The sequence below is a fragment of the Gymnogyps californianus genome, chromosome 25, assembly GCF_018139145.2.
Source record: "Gymnogyps californianus isolate 813 chromosome 25, ASM1813914v2, whole genome shotgun sequence".
Taxonomy (NCBI): domain Eukaryota; kingdom Metazoa; phylum Chordata; class Aves; order Accipitriformes; family Cathartidae; genus Gymnogyps; species Gymnogyps californianus.
Window position 1 is genome coordinate 1,378,119 of NC_059495.1, and position 20,114 is coordinate 1,398,232.

General features: G+C 63.8%; 1 protein-coding gene across 1 annotated transcript; it reads right to left on the reverse strand.

Moving 5' to 3' along the window:
* Positions 1-9,066: 9,066 nt before the first annotated feature.
* Positions 9,067-13,307, reverse strand: LOC127025888 (sodium channel subunit beta-2-like). The gene is made up of 4 exons (XM_050911044.1): positions 13,138-13,307; positions 10,127-10,293; positions 9,475-9,685; positions 9,067-9,266 (listed from the first exon to the last, which is right to left on the reverse strand). Exons 1-4 carry the CDS (start codon positions 13,205-13,207, stop codon positions 9,067-9,069), a joined length of 648 nt encoding a protein of 215 aa, XP_050767001.1. The 5' UTR covers positions 13,208-13,307.
* Positions 13,308-20,114: the final 6,807 nt, after the last annotated feature.

Consider the following 20,114-nt stretch of genomic DNA (forward strand, 5'->3'; position numbering starts at 1 on the left):
GTCTCCAGCGTCTCTGAGTCTCTCCTACCACCCCGCTGCCAGCCCCGTGCCAAAAGCAGCTTGCACTGCATCTATCCAAGGAGGCACTTTCAACCAGGTACCGGCACCCAAATCCTGCAGGGAGTCAGGTACTTACATGCCTTTTCGTGTCTCCAGCTCACTTAAAACAAACTTAAGAACTATGCCCTCTAAAACACCTCTCAAGGCAGTTTCCCGACAGCAAGCGCTGCAAAGGCAGCCCTTGGTTTCAGGCTCTCTGTGCCCGTCGGCACAAGGATGACCTGCGTGAGCAGAAGTGTAGCCGGTGCGGGAGGGCCGATGCAGGTGGCTTGGAACCAGCCCCAGGGGCTGCAGCGGGGAGGGGAACGGCTACCAACTCCTTCCTCCACCCTGCAGCTGGGGGAACTCAGGCATCCCCGGACACGGGTCTGGGCGTCATGCTCTAAGCAGCGGCCCTGCAGTACGGGTTCGTCCCGGCGCCGGGGAGAAGCGCATGCAAATGGTTGTTTTACCAAATGAACTGTAAAAAGAATGACCTGTCGGCGGGCGTGCTGGCGGCTGCGTTGAAGCAGTGCATTGCTTCCCTACGGCTATTCCCCCGGTTCACGTTAGCAGGCAGGTAGCCGCGGTCCCTGCTCACAGAGCAGCAGAGCGGAGCAGGGCAAAGCGGGATGCAGCCGCAGTGCTCACAGAAGAAAGCTCGGGCGATGTTAGCGACTGATGCAGGCAGGGCAGGGGGCCGGAGCCAGGACTTCAGAGTCCGCTCTCAGACTTGGCTGCGAAGTCACCTTGGACAAGTCACTTATCCTCAGTGCTTCGGACTCTCCGTCTGCAGAGCAGAGATAACTGCATTAGCGCCTGTGGACGGGAAATTCATCTGAGGAGCAGCAGCAGCAGCAGCAGCGTCCGATTCCTTGCGGTGCAGGCGGGCCGGATGCAAAGCAGCTGAGCGCGAAGCCAGGGTCACCCCGCCTCGGGAAGACGAGGGGGCGGCTGGAAGCCGGGGGCAGCCCGCGGTGCCACCCCCGCACCGGGCTGCCGGAGGTGCCCGCGGGTCCCCAGGGCGCACCCCGGGGCAGGGTCCCCGCCGGAGAGCCGGGGCGCCGGCCCTGCCCGCTCCGCTCCCGCGGGAAGGGGGGGGGTGGCGGCAGCAGGACGCCGGCGGTACCGGGGGAGGAGGGGGTCCCCGCAGCCCCCCGGTGCCCCCCGGCCCCCCTTACCGAGGAGCGCTGCCAGCAGGCGCGGCGCGGCGCGGCGGCGGGCGGCGGGCGAGCCCGGGGCCATGGCTGCAGAGCGGAGCGGAGCGGAGCGGCGCGGCGCCGTCCGTGCGGGCCCGGCTCTGGCCGCCCCCGCGGAGGGCGAGCGGCGCCGGGCGGGGCCGCGCCGGGCGGGGCCGCGCTGCGCGCTCCTCCGCCCTCCTCCGCGCATCTTCCGCGCATCCTCCCGCCCGCCCGCGCTGCCCCGCCGCGTCCCCTGCACACCCCGGCATGTGCCCCCCCCCCCCCTCGGGCTGTTGCCCTCGCACGCCCCCAGGCCGGGCCAGCTCCCCCGCCCCGGAGGTTGCCCCCTTTTCTGCCCCCCCGCAGGGTTCGGCCCCGACCTCTCCGGCGTGCCCGCGGCTGGTGCCTCCGAGCGAGGTGCTGGGGTGAGCTGCAGTGGGGCGGCAGCCAGGACCGCAGGGTGGGTGCAGGGGAAAGCTCCCCGCGGAGGTGGCCCGGGAACGCTGGGCTGGTGCTGGCCTGGGGCCACCTTTGGAAAGGGGCAAAGTGCCACCGAGGCTGGTGGCTTCCCCTGCCGCTGCCGGGAGGACAACAAAACGGGCCGAGGCTGGGGCTCAGCTCTCCTTCGGTGCACCTCAGCAGGGTGGCACCACCAGACTCCCTGCCCTCCATCCCCGTGTAGCTACCAGCACCCCTCTAGCCCCAAGGCAGACAGCAGACAGTTCTGCAGCCGCAGATGGGGACGCAGAGCCAGTCACCGATGGGCAAGGCTGCAGGGGAATCCGCCTGGCGCCAAAGGGAACGCTTTGAAAACTTTTCCTCACCGTGAGCTTGTTCCAGGATAATTGGCTGCACATAAGTTCACATCTCAACAACCTTTTCCTCACCGTCACATCCATTAGACCTAACCTTCAGCAGACCACATCCAAAAAGGCGGTGGTGGGGGCCCTCCTAACGGAGGCCTCCGATGCTGTGGTGTGCGCAGATGGAGCTTTACCTTTGCGCCCAGGTCCATTAGACAACCAGACCCCTGAGCAGAGCAGCAATTTGCTGGAGGTGACGCATCCTGAGAAGAGGCATGGCGGGAAGGGGGAGGAGGTGCTGCTGTGCTCACGGTGCAGGAACAGCACTGACCGTTTCTCCGGGCTGTAGTCCTTGCTGGCACAAGGCACGTGCCCTGGCAAAGCTCACCCCGGGGGCCGGGCGAGGCTGTAGCTCCCTTGCTGCGTACGGCATGACAGCATGGCTTCCCTGAACAGGATTGCTTCTTTTTGGGTGCGAGAGCAGCTCTCCCGCAGGGATGCTGCCTACGGCCCTGCCTGTATGTCCGGGGTGCCACAGCCTGTCAGCTCCAGGGCACTTTGAGAGACTCCTCAGCCCCACTCCAGCCCCCTTTGCAGCTCGCTCTCCTTCTCACCTGGCCAGGAGCATGAAGCAGGAGGAAAGAGGGAAAGCAGGAGGCTTGGCAGGGCACAGGGGCAGCCCAGGGAACCCTGAGAGGATGCCAGCAGTGCCTGTGGGTTGAGGAGTTAAGGCTGCAGAGCTGGCAATACAGACAGGAAAAGTACAGGCAGAGCGGGCTGGGCAGCGCTGGCAGCCGGTGCTGCGGGAGCAGCGTGGAGAGTACTGCTGATGCAGCAGAAGGTGTCTCGGCAGGCGGCTGTGATGGATACGGCTAGGTGATGGATACGGCTTGGTGAGCGGAGCCGCAGGCGCTGGCGACCAGGCAAGCGGTGTGCTGAGACAGGAGGAGGAGGAGCGCTGCATCTGCTGGAGCCTTGCTAATAGCGAGGGGGGTGGCACACCTCCGAGGAGCAGCTCGGCAGAGAGGTCCGAAGGGCTGGAGGGAGGCCTGTCATCCCTGCAAGGGTGCATGATGGCTGCTAGGGCCACGCTCATGGGTGCTGAGGCGGGGGGGCAGGTGAGGCTGAGGCTGGACCCTCCAGCATCCAGTAAGCAGGACCACAGAGACCTGCAGCGTTGGGGACCTGAAAGAGTAGCACCCATACCCTGGTGCAGGGAAAGGCCATTACATGTGGAGGACTCCTTCCCGGGAGGCTCAGGTGTCTGCCAAGTTTGCTTCCAAAAAGGTGGGTAAAGTTGGGATGGGTTTGGCCAAACTGCCATTGTGAATCGCCCCAGCAGAGCCCTAAATCCTTTTGGAGGCAAGGAGGTTGGGAATAGCAGCACCAGCCAGCTGGGAGGGTCAGCCAGTAAATACAAAAGGGCTCCTGTGGGCACTGGCACAAACCGGGCATGCTGGGCAGGCGGGTACCCAGCTTCTTCTGCGATGACGTGCCCCTGTGGCCACTATCTCCCTGCTGAGCATCCCTGCAGAGAGGGGAGAGGCGGCGAGCCCAGTGCCGTGCCGCCCGCTCCCGCTGCACGCCCGGGGCCAGCCATGCCCTCCTGGCCACGCGGCCCCAGGGCTCGGAGCGGGACGCTGCCTGTCACAGGAGCCTGATGGAGCTGTCACACTTGGCAGCTCTGGCTGGTCTCCTCGGCCGACTGATCTCGTGAGACATCTGCTGCTGCCGCGGGCCTGGGAAAGGCTCTGCTCTCCCGCAGCCCAGCCTCGGTGAGCAGTGTGTGCCGTGGCAGGGAAGGGCACTCACAGCAGCTGGCCCTGGGATTTTGGCATGATGCTGGGATGTCCGGCATGGGACCCGGGGTTGCTGTGGCTCAGCGGAAACTTGTTTTGCTGAGTCCAGCACAAGGTTGCTGTGTCTGGTTTCAGGGAAGGCGAGCACCCTCTGCTCGGACACTGTCACCTCCCCGGGGGGACAGGAAGAAGGGCTCAGGGGTCCTGCCAGCTGGCTCGCAGCCTGCCGGGGGGGTCACAGTGGCTGCCAGGCCCCTGTGTACCCCTCACTCCCTCTCACCTTGCACTAATGGAGCTGGGAGGGTTAAAATGCCAGGCTGCTTTCCAAGGAGGGCTCCTGCTTCCCTCCACGTGGGTACCGGGGTAGGGCTGAGCAGAGCAGTTGGGCTGCAGCCTCTCAGCTCAATGCAGCAGGCGCAGTGCTGGCCCCGGCTGCCCTGGAGCATCCCGCCGGGGGCAGCCCCGGCCCCACTCCCGGCAGCAACGGGAGGACAGCCCCGGCCCCCTCCCAAACCTCCCAGAGCCAGGGGATGCTGGGCTCCAGGAGCAGAAGCAGGCAGAGCCCTCCTGCCAATGGAGGAGGTGGCTGGAACAGAGCTTCCCATCAGCACCTTATATTTACTGCAAGGTCCTCTGGCTGTGACCTTTAAAAGACAAGGTGGCCTGGCAGCCCGGGAGCTGGCAGCGGGCAGGAGGCAGTCGCGGTGATCAGACACTCTGCAGGACCGTCCCGGCTGGGCCAGGCACGCTGGGCTGGGAGCTGAGCGAGAGGTCCGGGGCACACAGACTGCGGGTGAGTGCTTGGCTGCCTTTGTCATTCTCAGCCCTCCCTTGCCTGCAGCTCTCCCTCGGAGCAATGCTTTCGCCTCTCCCTGCCTCCTTCTCCCTGCGCAGAGCCGTCCTGCCCGCTGCCTCCTCGGAACCCACCAGCAGAGCTGGCTGCCCTCCGGGGCGGGCAGGTTCCTCGCCCCCTTTCACGGGCCCTTTAATACAAGCAGGGAAACAGGAGCAGTGTCCCCAGGCAGCCACTGCAGAGGCATCTGCAAGAAACGGAGGCAACCGTCCTGTGTCCCAGGAGAAAGTTTCTTCCTGACCCGGCACAGCCTGAGGCCACCTCTGCCGGACCCTCCCCAGCTCTGGCTCCGCTCTCCAGTGCTGCCCTTCACACCCCTCAGCTCCCCGGAGTTCACTGCCCCAGGCTGTCCCCTTTTCCAGGTCCCCCCTCATTACTTCTCAGCCCCCACGAGCAGGGCGGCCAGGCTGCAGGCAGCATCGCAGGGACAGCGGCTCTGGGCTCCCGCTGAGGCACCCCAGTGGTCCCCCGTGGCTCTCTGCACGGCACTGAGCAGAGGTCCCCACCATCTCCCGACCTGCTCTCTTGCTCTTCAACACCTCTAATCCCGTCTGGTTCAAGGAAATTCATGTGGTCTGTAAAAGGGACTGTCCCCAGTTCTGGAGAATCTGTGAAGCCCTGGCCCTGGGGGGGTTGCAGTCACTGCCCTTGGTCCCTTGCGGTGATGAAAACTCACCCTCGTCACGTCCCGCGGGGCTCTCCTCCGTGATCCCACAGTGCCTGCCTTCCTCACGAGTTTCTCGCCAGCGACTGTCCCAGAGGCGTCCCCAAACTGCCAACCTGTGGGTCCCCCGTCCCCTTTGCCTATGGCTGCATTCACCCCTCCGTCGGGCTGACTCCCTCTGAAGCTGGGTGGGTAGAGAGCCGCGCGCCCTCCTCCAGAGAGCTGCTCCTTTCTGCACCGGTGAAGCTGTTCCCTGCCACGGGCCAGGTACCAATTGCAGCCTGGCTGGGCTCTAACCCCCAGCGCCAGCCCAGTGCTGTGGGACTGGAGGCCATAATTTCCGTGCCTTTTCTCCAGGGAGGCAGAGGTGCTTGCAGGGGAGCGGGAGTTTTCCGCAGAGTTAACCCTGCGGGCGCACGGCGAGGCGTGCAGGGAGCAGCGCCCGGGCCAGGCAGGCGGCACTGGCAAGAGCTGAGACTGCTGGTGCTGCTCACTGTCACCCTGCTGCTCGGAGCAGCAGGAGGCCGAGTGAGGTGGGGTCGCTGGGGAGCGGGAAAGGCAGGGCAGGCAGGCAGCGTTAGCCCAGGAAAGAGGTAGTCGTAGGCGCATAGGTGTGCTGGCCAGACCTTGCTTGTGTGCGGACTTGGGATGCGCAGGCATTCGGTGGCTCAGGTTGAAGGGCAGCCGGGAGAGGCATGCCTGAGGGCGGCTGTCAGAGCTCCCCTCACCCTCGTGTCTCCCACTCTTTACAGGTGGGTAAATTGATGGATGTGCCTATTAACTGTGCCCCAGTTGTGCCGCGCCGCTCTGGTGCGTCCGCGCGGTGTTGCTGGATTGCTAAGTCGGACAGCAGCCTGGTTACGGGGTTGATCACCCGGTGCGTGCCCTGGGCTCCGCTGGAGCCTGCTGAGCCTTACCTGCCGTGCCCCGAGCAGCCGCCGTCCTCGGCTCTCTGCGGAGCAGAGGTGGGGAAGTCGGCAGGGCGCAGCTCCCTGTAGCACAGCTGGAGCCCCCGCCGTGCGTGCGGAGCACCCCTGAAGTCTCGGTGTGTGAAGGCTCGGGCAGCACCGGCCACTCTCCCGCCCCCAGCACTGCCCTGCCTGCGCCTGGCACTGCGGCAGCTCCCGGGGCCCGAGCTGCGGAAGCGCAGGCTGCCCTGGGCTGCCTCGGCACCCAAAGCAAACCTGCTGCCACAGCGGGACCGAGCTCCGGGCACACGGGAGCCTTCTCATCCCCCTGGACAGACAGGCAGGCAGAGCAGAGACGAGGGACCCCGTCCTGCCCCTGCAGCAGGCAGCAGCACAAAAGCATCGAGTGCAAAGTTTGTGTTTAGTTGTTCTTTTGTTTGTTTAACTGTATAAAGAGCAATAAAAACATCCTACACTCAGCAGAGTGTTTGGCAAGAGAAACCCATCAGAAGGCGCAAACCCAAAACTATAGTCATGACCGATAACAGCGCCTCCTGTGTATATATATATATTTGTAGAGATTCTCTCTGTTGTGTACAGCTATGTACATACAGATGCATTGGCAAGTTGCAATCCAAGGATAGTGCATGAAAGAAATGAAAGGCAGATGCAAGACTGGTCATGTGCAACAGTCAGAGGCCTTTGGCCGCAAAGTTGCCAGCTCAGTCCCGCGTGGAGCCGCACGCAGCCCAGCTCCGAGCAGCAGGCAGTCCCGGGGAACCAGCCTTGCGGCCGGCTCCCCACCGGCACTGTACGGGGAAAGCCATCCGGCGTGTGCGTGGGGGTGCGCGGGGGCAGGCAGCCTCAGCCCAGCCCTCCCCGGGCAGGAAAGCCCGCGGGAGAGGGGGAAGCCACACGGCGAGACACGGCACGTTCCTGCTGCAGGCAGGAAGGGGAGCGGCGCGGAGCCCAGCGAGGTCGAGCGGGGTGGAGAGGGCACGCGGGGCCGGGGCAGAAAGCGATGGGGGCAGAGCAGGGAGCGCACGGCCGTCCCTTCATCCCCGGGGCCTGACGGCGTTGCCTGCGGCGCTGCCGGGATGGCACCCGCGCAGGGACGCGGCAGAGCTGGGCGGTGGGTGGTGTGGCGAAGGTCTCCCTTCTCCCCTGACAGTGCTGCTCGTGGGTGACAGGGGACCTCCGTCACCGGGCCCTAGGCAGTGTCCCCTGGGGCTCCGTGCACTGCCGCTCTCCCGCCCCATATCCTGCCTGCCATGGGAGAAGAAAAGCCCGGGCACGGTGCAGCAGGGGACATTTCCCTGGGTCGTTTTCCCTGTCTGACCCGCAAGAGGCCCCAGAGCGAGCTCCCCGCGCGCTCCAGCCAGCACAGCTCACCGGCCAGCTCTGGCGCAGGAGGCGAGGGGCTTGCCCGAGGCCAGGCGGCGAGCCAAGGCAGGCAGGACCGCCGGTTCCCAACCCTGGGGCTCACGCATCCCCCTGCCCCGCAGCGGGGTGGGACCAGTCGGGATCACCGCTCGCTCACGCCTGCCCTCGCCCCCCCCGAGCTGCCCGGACCCCTGCTCATAATGACCTGCAGAGCACGCAGGGCAGCTCCTGGGGTGTGCTGAGGGGGCTGCCGCAAGCAGGGCAGGCGCTGGACCATGGACGGGGCTGAGGCAGGCGGCAGCCGGCACTGCGGGGCCCGCGGCTGGGCGGGCTGGCAGTGCATCGCCGTGGCAGTTACAGGTTGCGCAGCGCTCTGCAGGGAGGCTGGAGGAGGCAGTCTCGGCATCACAGGGTTGCTCAAGGGTGACAGAGCTGTCCTGCCTCTGGGCCCGCGGTTGTGCCCAGTCCTTCCCAGCAAGCACCCAAAAACTCCTCTTCCTCCCAGCAGCTCTTCATCCCTAGCAGCTGCACCCCGCCGCTCCCCACCACCTCGGTTTGGCACATCAGCGGAACATTTTCCATTAGAATTACCCTCCCCAAGAAGGCAACGAGCACAAAAAAGTCAGCCCAGCACCTTTGGCTGAGATGCTCAGGCCCAAAAATAGCCCAAGAGGCGGAAGGGTACATCTGTTACACACCAGGAGCCATTAGCGGCTCCAAAAACCAGCAAAGCTCAGAGACAGAGCGTGGGCTAATGGCCGTTACCCGGCCATCGGCTTCTGAGCAGGCTGGGACAGTCCCCAAGGAGCACGAGCTTCTTGTCGCAGCACCCTCAGCGCTGGCACACAGGACTTGCAAGGAGGGGACGGGCAGCTATCGGGGATCCCTCGGGGACGGGTACGCCAGTGCCCGTGCCCCGGGCACAGCAGGAGCGCCTCGGGGGTGAGATGTGGCCCCGAGGGCAGACGGCCGCTGGCCGCTGGCCCCTGCTCTCTTCTTCTAGTGGGACAGGGTGCAGACATCTGGACACGGGGCTGCCCAGCCCCGCTCTGCCCCTCCTGGCACCCCCTGCTCCAGCCCCTCTGTGCGTGGGGACCACGCTCTTCCCCACTCTCCCACACCGCCCTGTCCCCCACACCTCCCCACGGCCCCGCGCAGTGCTCTGGCGCTCAGAGCGTGCCCAGCGGGAGCAGGGGACAAGTCGGTCCCAGCTCAGCCTCAGGGGCAGCCTGGATGCACTTCAGCCACCCTCCCCAGCGCTGCCTGCTGCGGCCAGGCTCCGGGGACTTCCTTCTCTCTGCGCCCTGCTCCAGGCTGGGGTGGGTATTTAGATGGAAGGAGGGATGCTCTGGGGAGACAGAAATCCTTGCTCTGGGAAGCACATCAAGGGGGTCACGCTGTACAGGGGTGAAGAGGGAGGGGTGGGCAGGGGGGCGTTACTTGGTGCCCTCGTCCGGGTTGCCTTCGCCGTCTGTCTTCCCTTCCTCCTCCGTCTTCTGGTCGTCCGTGTTCAGCCTCTGCTGCTTTTTCCGGCGCACGCACTTCACCACCATCAGCACCAGGATCACCACGGCCAAGAAGCCACCTACAGAGGCGCCCACGATGACAGCCACTGTCGAGTCGTGCTTTGGGGGCTCTGGGGAGACAGGGCACGGGCTCAGGGCACGCAGCCCCCACCTGGGGCAGGCAGCGGGAGCGACAGGGAACAGGCAGGGCTTGCTCCCACCGCCGGGGAGCAAACCCTGCGCATGCAATGCAGGCTGAAGGCAGGGCACGGGGCGGAGCAGAGAGCTAGCCAGCACCCATGGGTGCCCAACAGCAGAGGGGACCACTCTACCACTTACCTTTGGTGAGCACCTTCAGGCTGATGCTGGCGTGGCCCCGCTGCCGGTCCGGGGGGTTCAGGACGTAGCAATTGTAGGTGCCCTCATCCTCCAGCTGCACATTTTTGAGGGTGAAGGACACATCGTACTTGGTGGGGTTCCCGGTGAACTCCACCCGGTTCCCAAAGCGGTCCAGCTGCTTATTCATGATCTTCATCCGGAACTGCAGGAACTGGGCAGCCCGCGTGGGAGAGGAGGTGAGACAGCGTTTGGCACCCCGCGCGCTCGCCTTCCCCGGCCAGGCATCCCCCTCCCCTGCACGTACTGCCCCGGGCGCACGCCCACGCTGCACGCTCGCCCCCGAGCCGGGCAGCAGCCGCTCAGCTCCACGAGCGGCACAGTCCCCGCTCAGCTCTGGCCGCCACAGTGGCCAGGGACAGGGTCTCCTCGCGGCGCCTCTCCCCACTCACGCCTGCCTGTCCTGCCCCATCAGGGCAGCTGCCCTGACCGCTGGTTCTTGACGCAGTCGGTTCCTATTTTTCCCTGTGGCGGAGGAGGCCAGCTAGCAGGAGCACACATAAGGAAAAGGCTCGGGACCCTGAGGAACGCACACGACTACTTCAAGCTGGTCCCAGGACCCCTCAGCAGATCCCCCAGCCCTGGTGAGACTCACCAGCTCCTCAGAGCAGTTCCTGCACTCCTGGTACGTCCAGTTGAGGGAGAACTGCTTGTTCTCCACCTTGTAGCAGGAGTTGAAGGTGCAGGAGAGCTTCACGGAGGAGCCATTCAAGGCGTTGATGGTGGCGGGAGCCATGACCTCCATGCCCAATCCTGTGGGTGCTGCCGCAAGCACAGAGAGCAAGAGGAGAGATGCAGATGAGTTAGAAAGGGGGCACAAGCAGCCGTCCTGCTGGCTGAGCCCGTCTCCCCATCCCACCCTGCACGCCGGCTGGCTGCACAGAGCTCACCCTGGGGCCTGGGCTTGCCTTTCAGGCACAACCACGCACAGACCACGCCGTGGCCGGCCAGGACCAGGGTTCCTCTGCGCAGCAGTGACAGGGGACAAGGGGGGAGCAGCCCCAGCCCTGGCACCATCCCTTGGCCCTGCTGTGCAAGGGCTGATGACCCCTCTCTGCCATGCCTGCCCTGATTGTGCCCGGTGCTAAATTCTGCTGACTCCAGGCAAGCCCTGCTCCTTGCCACTTCAACAAGGCTTTCCTGCTGCAGAATCAATACCGCTATGCAAAGGGCTGAATGCAGCATCAGCATGCAGGGCTCAGCGCCACATCCGCGGAGAAATTTATGGCTGCGCTCATCAGATTTCGTTCCCGGCAGGACGCACTACAGCAGCGAGGGCTGGGATCTGCCAGGGCCAGCCCCTGGGGGCTGCAGGGGGAATGCAGATGCTCCCCCCTCCCAGCGGTGTTCACGCAAGGATTCTCGAGCTGGGAATGACCGGGTCAAGACCTCAGTCGCTCCTGGGGGGACAAGGGCAGTCCCTGCACCCTGGCCTTGCTGTGGGAGAGAAATGGTGGCATTACCCGGTGCAGCTCGCAGGGCGGGACGGCTCACCCGGGGCATGGGCAGGGATGAGGTGTCTGTGCCCTGCTCCCTCTTTCGCTCCTTTCCCGCAGCTCCCCTAGTCTGCTGGCTGCCCCAGCAGCACCCGAAACCCAGCGCCTGCATCCAGCATGTTCTCCCCAGCCTGCAAAGGGGAGGGTGCGCACGCCGAGACAGGCTCCTGTGCAGCCAACTAGCTGCAAACTCTAAGGCTAAGCCCCAAGAAGCACAGGGACGGAGAGCCCTGGAAGGACTGCTGGGAAGGATAAGACTGTAAAGGGGGGCTGTGGCACCCCACAGGGCAGGGACAGTGACACTGGCAGCAGGTGCTTTCCCAATCACCTCACCTCTCCCCTTTGGCTGCTGCTCTTTGCTCTCAAACCTTCTTCCTGAGGTGCTCCTGAGTCCAGCCCTGTGGCCAAGCTGGATGCATGTCAAGGCTGCTCCGCTGGCTAATCCGCTCCGTCTGCAAGCAGGGCAGGAAAGGGGCCAGGCTCTGCAGCCAGGGAAAAGAGGCTTTTCCAAGTTGCAGATTTGGCTGTTTCGAGCCACAGGTCTTGCTGCGAGGCACGACCCAGCAGCACCCTGAAGCCAGCTCTCTGGAGGCAGAGGGGTGCCCTCCAGGTACGGCCAAGCCCCTGGAGACGGCTCCCTGCTCGTGCTGGCAGCCGAGCAGCCGTGGTGAGCACCCTCCATCCAGCCCCAGCGCAGGGAGGGCTCCCCACAGGGTGCTGGGAGAAGGGTGGGGAGAGCTGGCGCATGGGGACGAGTCGCAGCATCCAAGGAAGGAAGAAGTGTTCAGGCCCGAGCCGGTGTCCCAGCCTTGCTGCCCCATCGCAGCCCACCCCCTTAGATGCTTTCAAGGAAACCTTGTAGGGTGGGAGAGAAGAGCCGGGAGCCTGCCTGTCCCAGGAAGCCCCTTCACAGACCCAGCCCAGCAGGCCTGGTTGGAGGGGTCCCTGCACAGAGGCACTGGCTTGAGTGCCCAGCGGCCCTCGCACTACGCCCTGCGTGCCTGCGGTTGGGTGGCGTGGCTTTGTGCTGCATCCTCAGGCCCCCCCAGGGCTCTGCAGAGGGCTGAGCTGCCAGCAGGAGCTCTCCCAGGCTCTGCAGCGACGGGGCAGCCCTGGCCAGGGTTTTGCCCTGCTGCCTGGTACGGCAGGACCATCTCGCAGCCAGAGGGTCCTCGCAGGCAGCCAGCACGCCGCAGGCACGTGCCCTGGGAGCACCTATGCGCGCAGGTCCAAACTCTGCCGCTGCCCCGGGCACCCAGCACCGGGGGACAACAGAGGTGGGGAAAGAAACCGCTAAAGTCCCTGGGACCGACCGTCCAGGCTGCGTCCTTCGGTGCTGCGCACACTCCCAAACGCTCTGTCACGCTACACCCTGCACCCAGGGCTCGGGAGGTAAAATTACACGCAGCCTCTAAAGCAGACCTTGCTGGTCTTTTTATCCTCCATTTCCCAGCCTCTCTCCTAAAGCAAAGGCAGCCCACCAGGAGCTCCAGGACAGTGTGAACAGCACTTCAAAGAGGTGATGCGTTCCCGTTTCCAATCAATATAGACCCAAACCTGCTGACACACGCTGCTGGCTCTGGGGCAGCGCAGAAATGCAGAGACCACGGTTCCCCCCCACCCCATGCAGCACCGGCAGCCCAGAGCCCGCCGCCCCAGCAGGCAGCCACAAACCAAGGGACAGTCGCAAGCCACCCGCAGCCCACCAGCCACCACCTTCCCAGCGAGGCAAAGCCACGACTGCCCCCTCTCCCCACTGCAGCCCACAGCCCTGCCTGCCATGCAAACAGCCTTGCACTTAGACAAAACCTCCAGCAAGCAGGCTGCGCAGCTTTTTTAAGAGAAGATGCAGTTGCAACATACCCCCCATCCTGCCTAAAAGCAGGTCACCCTGGCTGGCGGGTTTCAGCAGGGTGCGTTTCGGACCACCTCCGTCCCCATCCCTGCGGCACAGCATCTCTCGCTGGCTCGCTGCTTCCCCGGCGACAGGAGGGGCTTCTCGGGGCTGGGATGTGGGGAGGGGGCTCCTGGCCAGAGAGGGTGTTTCTCCCCAGCCTGGGTGCTCTCCCCTGGCAGCCGTGTGCATGCAAGGGGTCAAGTCGACACTTACCCAGCGAGAGGAGCAAGCTGAGGCCAGTGAGGAACAAGGTGGGCTGCGGGAGCCAAGCTTCCAGGCTCATTTTGAAGGACTTTTGTGTATGGAGAGGACCTGGTGTTGGTGTGGATTTTGGTCGTGGTGGTTTGCTTTTTTCGAACGCCCGGGTTATTTGCAGGTGACATATAACATTAGAGCTGCTTTATTTCCACAGCCCAATATGGCTGGCTGGAGTGGTGCTGGATCGGAAAAAAATCAGTAAATGCTATGGTTGGTGGATTTCAGCAGGGGAAGTGGGAGGGCAGAAAAATTTTCCCCTGAACAGAAGGCGAACGCTCCTGCTCCCTGCTCCGGGGTCTGGTCGTGGGCTGTGTCGCGGAGCGTCTCCTGCAGCGTGCTGAGCCCAGCGCAGCCGAGGAGCAGGTTTCTGCTGGGATTCTCTCCGGCCGTGCAAACTTGCTGTTGGAGCAAGCAGCGCTCAGGGCTCCTCTTCCCCCCGGCGGCCAGGAGCCCAGGGACTCGGCCAGTGCCCCACAGCGCAGGCCTGACCCTGAGGGTTCCCATGGCCCCTGCAGCCCCCCGATTTCAGCGGGGGCATGCCAATATGTCACCTCTGCCGTGGTGGAGGCTGGTGACCCAGCCCTGCTTGAGCTGTTCGCAGCAGTAGCTTCCACTCTCGAGGGCCCAGGAACATCAGAAATGCCCTCCCGAAGCCAGGCAGAGAGCAGAGGGACTGATCTGGCCTGGGAAGGGCAGAGGGTCCCAAGGAGGCAGCCTGCACAGCAGCCCGGCCCGTGTGCCCAGGAGGAGGCACGGCCATGGGCAGGCAGCCTGTAGCGGGTAGAAGCGCTCCTGATGCACCTGCCTGCTCCCATGCTGATGCGAGGGGCAGCCCCCTCGCTTCCCAGGGGTGCCACACTCTGCCGGCACCTTTCCCCTTCCCCAGCAGCATGCTATCCCAGGGCAACACCCTCTCTTCATCCAGCCCTCGGGACGGGGAGGCTCTGCCCAGCAGTAACGGGGCTGGAGAAGGTCGTTGGTCCCCTTCACGCCATCGGTGAAGGAAGCCTTTGGGCCACCGACTCCAAGTCTGGATTCAGGCTGCAGAGACCGGTGCAGGAAGGAGACGACATGTGACCTCACGGAGACCAGAAAGCCAGTGACAGCAGCTGCTCAGCCACCCAGTTCTCGTGCTGCGGGACGCAGGACAGTGGGGTTTGCTGCGGCAGCACCAGTGAGGAGAAAGGCAAGGGGTGCCCTGAAGCCAGAGCACGTCGCAATTCCTGTGCACCAGAGCCCTGGGGAGGAAGGGATGGGGCAATGGGGAGGCAGGAGGGACACAAAGGTGCTCTGCTCCCCGACCAGCTCCAGGAGGGGAAATGGGGCAGCCGGGAGAGAAGGCATCAGAGAAGTGCCAGGGTGAACGCAGGCAATGCGCTTAGCAAACACGCTCGCTGCACACGCAGCACGGTTTCCCAACCAGGCTGGGCAGGCAGAGCACGCTCCGCTCTGCTGGAACGGGTCCCACAGCCCCGCAAAGGCAGCGGAGGTCATAAGTAACCCCCGCCACCCCAAAACCAGCTCGTGTTGCCGCTTCCTCCGGTAATCCCGTTACTTGGCTTCACGCAGGAAAAGAGAGTAGGGTGTCAACGTGAAACCAAGGACTGCAGCCCGGCGCAGCCTGTGCTGCAGTCTCCCATCTAAGCAGAGCGGGGTGGGAGGCGGGTGGGAGGTGGGCCCCCGGCTCCGGCTCTGCACCTGCAGGCGTCAAACATCTATCTATAGTGCGGGAGGAGAGCCAGCACGCGCCGAGACGCCGTCCCGGGGGCCTGCGAGGGGTTGCTGGACTCCCCCCGGCCAGGGCAGCGGGTCCCAGGTGTAGGGTGCACGGGGAGGCACTCACCCATAGCAAGCGGCGGGTGCACGGGAGGCACGTGTGAGCACCCACACGTCGGGGACCCCCGCTGCCCTCCATCCCCTGCAGAGCCAGGGCAGCAGGGGGGACTCAGTACAGCCCAGGAGGGCCCCTTCCTGCTGCAAAGGGACCCCCTTCGCAGCCAATTTGGCTTCACTGCTCCCTGGAGGCAGCGGGGCAGGCGCGGGTGCCGCGTGCGAGGCTGCACGTGGGTGCAGGGGCTCCCAGGCCCCTGGCCAGGCAGTTGTTGGCACACTTGGACATCACACGCTTAAGCAGGTGGTAAAAGGAAGCCAGGAACAGGGAAGACTCCCTGCGTTTTATTATCTTCAGAAGATACCATTGGCATGCCTGCACGGCTCCCGCTGCATCTCCCCCTTCCTCCCCCTGCCAGGCTCTCCTTGGAGATCATTATCTCGGGACCTGGAGCTGCACGGACCGGGATCAAAGCTAAGAGCGTGGAGGCTGTGCCCCCCTCCAGAGACCAGGAGACAAGAGCCAGAGAGACATGTCTCCCCTGGTCCCCCAGCAGACAACCGGGGGGGAGATGTGCCCCAGCAGTGGCTCTGGCACGGAGCACACAGTGAAGTGGCACCGCTGCTTAGAGGAAGGGCTGACAGCAGCAGAATGCTGGCCTGCCCAAAGGAACAAAGATGTCTTGCACACACCTGCTGGCTAAGGGGCTTACATCCCCCAGCACGGCTATTTCTCCCCCTCTGGAGGCCAGGGAAGTGCCGCCTCTGGTCTGCTGTAGGGTTCCTCGCTTTCTCCATCGCCCTGTGTCCCCTCTCCCATCCATTCTGCCGGGATCACCCTCTTGGCCAGCTCCACGTAGACGCCGTTCTCCCGGAAGGGAGAGGGGTGCTACAAGGAGCAAGGGACAGGGCGTGAGTCTCAGCGCAGGTATCGGGGCCCATTTGGAGCGGGCAGGAGGCAAGGGATGCCGCTGTCCGGCATGGGGAGTGAGGGGTCAGGCCCTGGAAGCCGTCACCCTGGGGCGGTGATGTAGGGGGTCACACCAGCCCTACAGCTGCACGCCCTGCCCACGCCTGCCACAGCTCAGGGCAGCTGCTCGCCTCCTCACCATGGTTATGTAGGTCTCCTCGGCCTTCCTCTTCTTCCCTGCATACTGTTCAGCCTTGGGTACCTCAACTCCAGGGACTGAGGAGTAAAGTGCTTCCTACAAGGGGGAGATCAGGACACTTGGAACCGAGCAGTCCCCAAATACACGAGGGCCGCCTTACCCCAGTCATAGGACTAGCACCGAGAGCCAGGGCCATGGCTGGCCAGCGAACAGGACCCCATGCGTGCCCAGTGTGGGATCACCTCCCTCAGCGTCCCCAGCCCTGTGCCCATACACCCCATGTCAGTGATCCCTCTGTGTCCAGAGGACACGCAGCCTTAGCTAGTGACAAGACAGTAACCATCCTGCATGAGGATGACTCTGGCTTCAGCCTCAGGGGGAGGCTGTGGCGCAGGACCCCAACTCCCCCTGCCAAGCCTCTCGGCTCCCAGGCATTCGGCTGCTGCGGGAGCGTTTGCTCCATTAGTGCCTCCTCTTCACTGCAAGCCAAATGAAACGGCAGGACCTGGAGCTCGTTCCAACCACCACCCACGCACGCAGCCAGCGGCACAGCGAGGAGCTTGCAGCTCTCCTGCGTGCTCGCTGGGGGTGGCTGGCCACGTGAGGGCACGGCCCAGTGTGCGCACAGGCGTGGGTGCTCTGCACCCGCCCTGCAGCCCTGCGCGCCCCATCCCTCCCCTTCTCCCACCTCTCCTCCCTCTCTTCGGCTCCCACAGGTTGTGGCCGTGTCCCAGGGCAGGGCAGGCACACACTCCCCTCCACTCAGCTCAGCCTCAGCTCTCACCTCTGCTTTGTTCTTGCTGCCACCTTTTCCACTCATCTCCAGGGCCATGCTGGCTGCGGACCTTGAGGGAAGGCAACAGCGATGTCATCTCCGGCAAGAAGCATCGTCTACTCCTCCTGTCCCTGCCCTCCCTCTCCTGGGACCCCTTTGCACATGCCTCGGCCAGGCCATCCCCACTGCTGGCATGCCGGGAGCCCAGCAGGTTTGGGAGCAAAGGGGGGACCGGCCAGGGCAGCGTGACACTAGAGGGCAGCAGGAGTCTGCACCCCACTGCGGGCAGCGGCTGGGATGATGAACCCTCTGGTTCCCGCAGCTCCAGCCCGGCTTGGGGCAGGTCAGGCTAGCGCTTGGCCAGGGAGAACAGCGCAGGAAGGCTGCAAGGAGGTGCTTTGCTCAGCCCCGTAAACCCACAGCTAGCGTTGGTACCTCTTCCTCAGGCTGAGTCCGGCCAGGAAAGCCAGCAGAACGGCCACACAGCCACAGCCCACAGCCACAGGCCAAAACCCAGAGTCTCCCGGGGCCGCAGAGTCCTGGGCGCCTGCTGCTCCTTGTCCTGCTGGGGAGACACCAAGGCAGGGGATGGTACACACAGGGACCCCGGCCCTAATCCAGAAGAATCGTGGTGGCAGGTCCGAGAGCCTCCCGGAGCCTCTGCAGCCCCTCGGCGTGGGGCTGAACAGGGTGACGGGAGAGGGGAGCAGTCATAGGGCACGTACCTTTCTGGACCGTGGGGATGACGTGCAGCACTGTGTGGTTCTTGAAGATGCTGCTGTGCTGAAGCAGCCGGATCTCGCACACGTACGTGCCGCTGTCGTTCACCTGTACGTCCTGCAGCTGGATAGAGCCATCCCAGCGGGAGATGTCCCCTTGCCATTGCGCCCGGTCCCGGAAACGGCCCACAGGGATGCTACGGTTGCTGTAGTAATAAAACACCATCTCCTCCTGCCAGGGCACAGAGAGCATCAGGTGAAAGGAGCCCAGCGGAAGGGCACTGCCCTGTGTGCCTTCCCTGCTCAAGAACCCCCAGATCCGCGCTCTCTCCCTCTCCCCGTGGAGCGCCCACCGTGCACGAGAGCCCAGCTCACTCCCACGCTCTCTTGGGAAACCGCAGGACGCAGCCCCCAGCGCTGCGGTTCCCCTGCGGTGCGGGGCCGCGGGGAGCAGTGGAGGTGTCCCGCTGTCACACGGGGGAACCTTCCTCCTCTCGTGGCCTGGGCCAGGCAGATGGGCTTCCCCGCCGCCTCCTGAGAGCAGCAAGGCTGCCTCGCTCGCCCTCCCCTGCCACCTGCCCCCCCGCACTGCTCCACCGCCCACCCCCTGGTCCCGACCCACCTTCTGCGGGCTGGCTCCTGCCACGCGCAGCCAGTCCACTTTGGCCATCGTCCAGCCCTTGGCGGCCACCGGGTCTAGGAAGAGGCACTGCAGCAGGACAGAGTCCCCAGCGCTGGCTCGAAGCTGAGGCTCCGTGAACACCCAGCCAGCCGACCCGCTGCATCGCTCTGCCAGGGACAAGGACAGCAGGATGAGTCCAGGGAGGACGGCCAGCTGCAGCCTGCCTGTCCCCATAGATATCTCCTCTCCAGATAAGCCTGGGGCTAACGGCACTGACCAGTCCGGAGCGCAACGGGGAGGCCCTGCTCCCTGTGCGGGCAAAGCCTCTCCCTGACCCCTGCTTCTGGCGTGCCTGGGATGCGGGGCAGCACATCCTCCCAGCCGCCAGAGCAAGGGCTGCTGCGCTCGCCGAACAAGCCACGCAGAAGGGAAGTGGGGAAGCACAACCCCAGCCCTCTGCGTCTCCGAGCCAGAGCCTGCAGCTCCTGCAGGGTTGTTCCCGTGAGTCACCGGCTGGGAGAACCAGTGCCGCTCTCACCTACACCAGGCCAGGGGCAATTCAACCGCTTCACATGAATTTCAGTTCCTCTTTCACAACCTGCCCATTTGGCTTCCTTACCCCTTGCTCACAGGCTCCTGACCTGGGCTCGGACTTGTCTGGCCACATAACTACTGCTTAGGCTTTCTGGAGAAGCCGGACAGTGGGGAAAAAAAAAACCAAAACAGGAGCATCAAAGAGCACCGAGCTCACATAACCAGCACGAAGCAGCTGCTGACACGGCGGGCTGCAAAGCGTGCGGCAGGAAGGGGAAACAAGTGGGGCAGAAAACGTCCCTGGAGCTCGTCAAGAGAAACCCTGCATGCCCCAGAGTCTGCACTGGCAAAACCTAGCAAGAAGAGCGGCTGAGGCTCTGGCGCTTGTTTGTCAAGCACTAGGTGAGCTGATTCAGTGGGGAGCTGCTCAGACAGGTAGGCTTTTCCTGGTGTCTTAGCCACTCTGCTTGCTCTGTCCACAAGCCACTGAGGGCTGGGCCCTGGCAAAGCACCAAGTGCTTGTCTGATGCCCTGTAAATAATAAATGCAAAGTGCTACAGCTTCCTAAACAGGTTTCTTTTGGTCTTGACCAGCTGTGGAGCTGAAAATGACAAATACTTGCCAGCGAAGACCAAGGGAGCCAGTTGCCTCCAGCAGAGCCAAAATCAATACCTTGGAAACCTTTCCCTGTATTTAGACTTGGCAAAGCAGTTCTACTTCTTTCAAAGCCTTGGAGCCTGGCAAAATAAGTACAGGACTCCATCCAGGGATGCCGTTGCAATTTGAAGCCTGTATATATGCGAGTCTGCAGGAAGGGAATGTGCAGCACCCAGAGACTGGAGAAGTTACTGGTACCCAGGAGCCCACTTACTGCTGCCAGCTCCGTGCGCCTGCAAAACCCCGAGAGGAACCGATGGGCCTTTCACCAAAGGCAGAGGGGAAAGCAGGCAAGGTAAATAAAACCACCAGAATGACTTACAGCTTACCCAGCCATGTCAGCACCAGAGTCAGGCTCAGCAACACCTTCATCTTATTCTAAAAAGAACAGCAGAGGTGACGCGTGCATCAGTCTCCCCTGGGGCAGGACACCAACAACTTGCAACCGACCTGAACCCCAACGTCAGAAAAAGAGGTCCTTCAGTTCTTCGGAGAGGGACACGATCTTTGCTGCCTGGATGTTCAGCCTCTCAAGTTAGCCCCTATCCCAGCTGGGAGCCTGAAATTCAGTGAAGCACAGACATCAGATACATCTCTGGTTTGAGACTGCTCTGAGCCCTGGAAAGGAAGAGCGAGCGAGCAGGGGGGAGGGCTCAGCCTGAAACACCTTTTCATTTTCCCTTAAG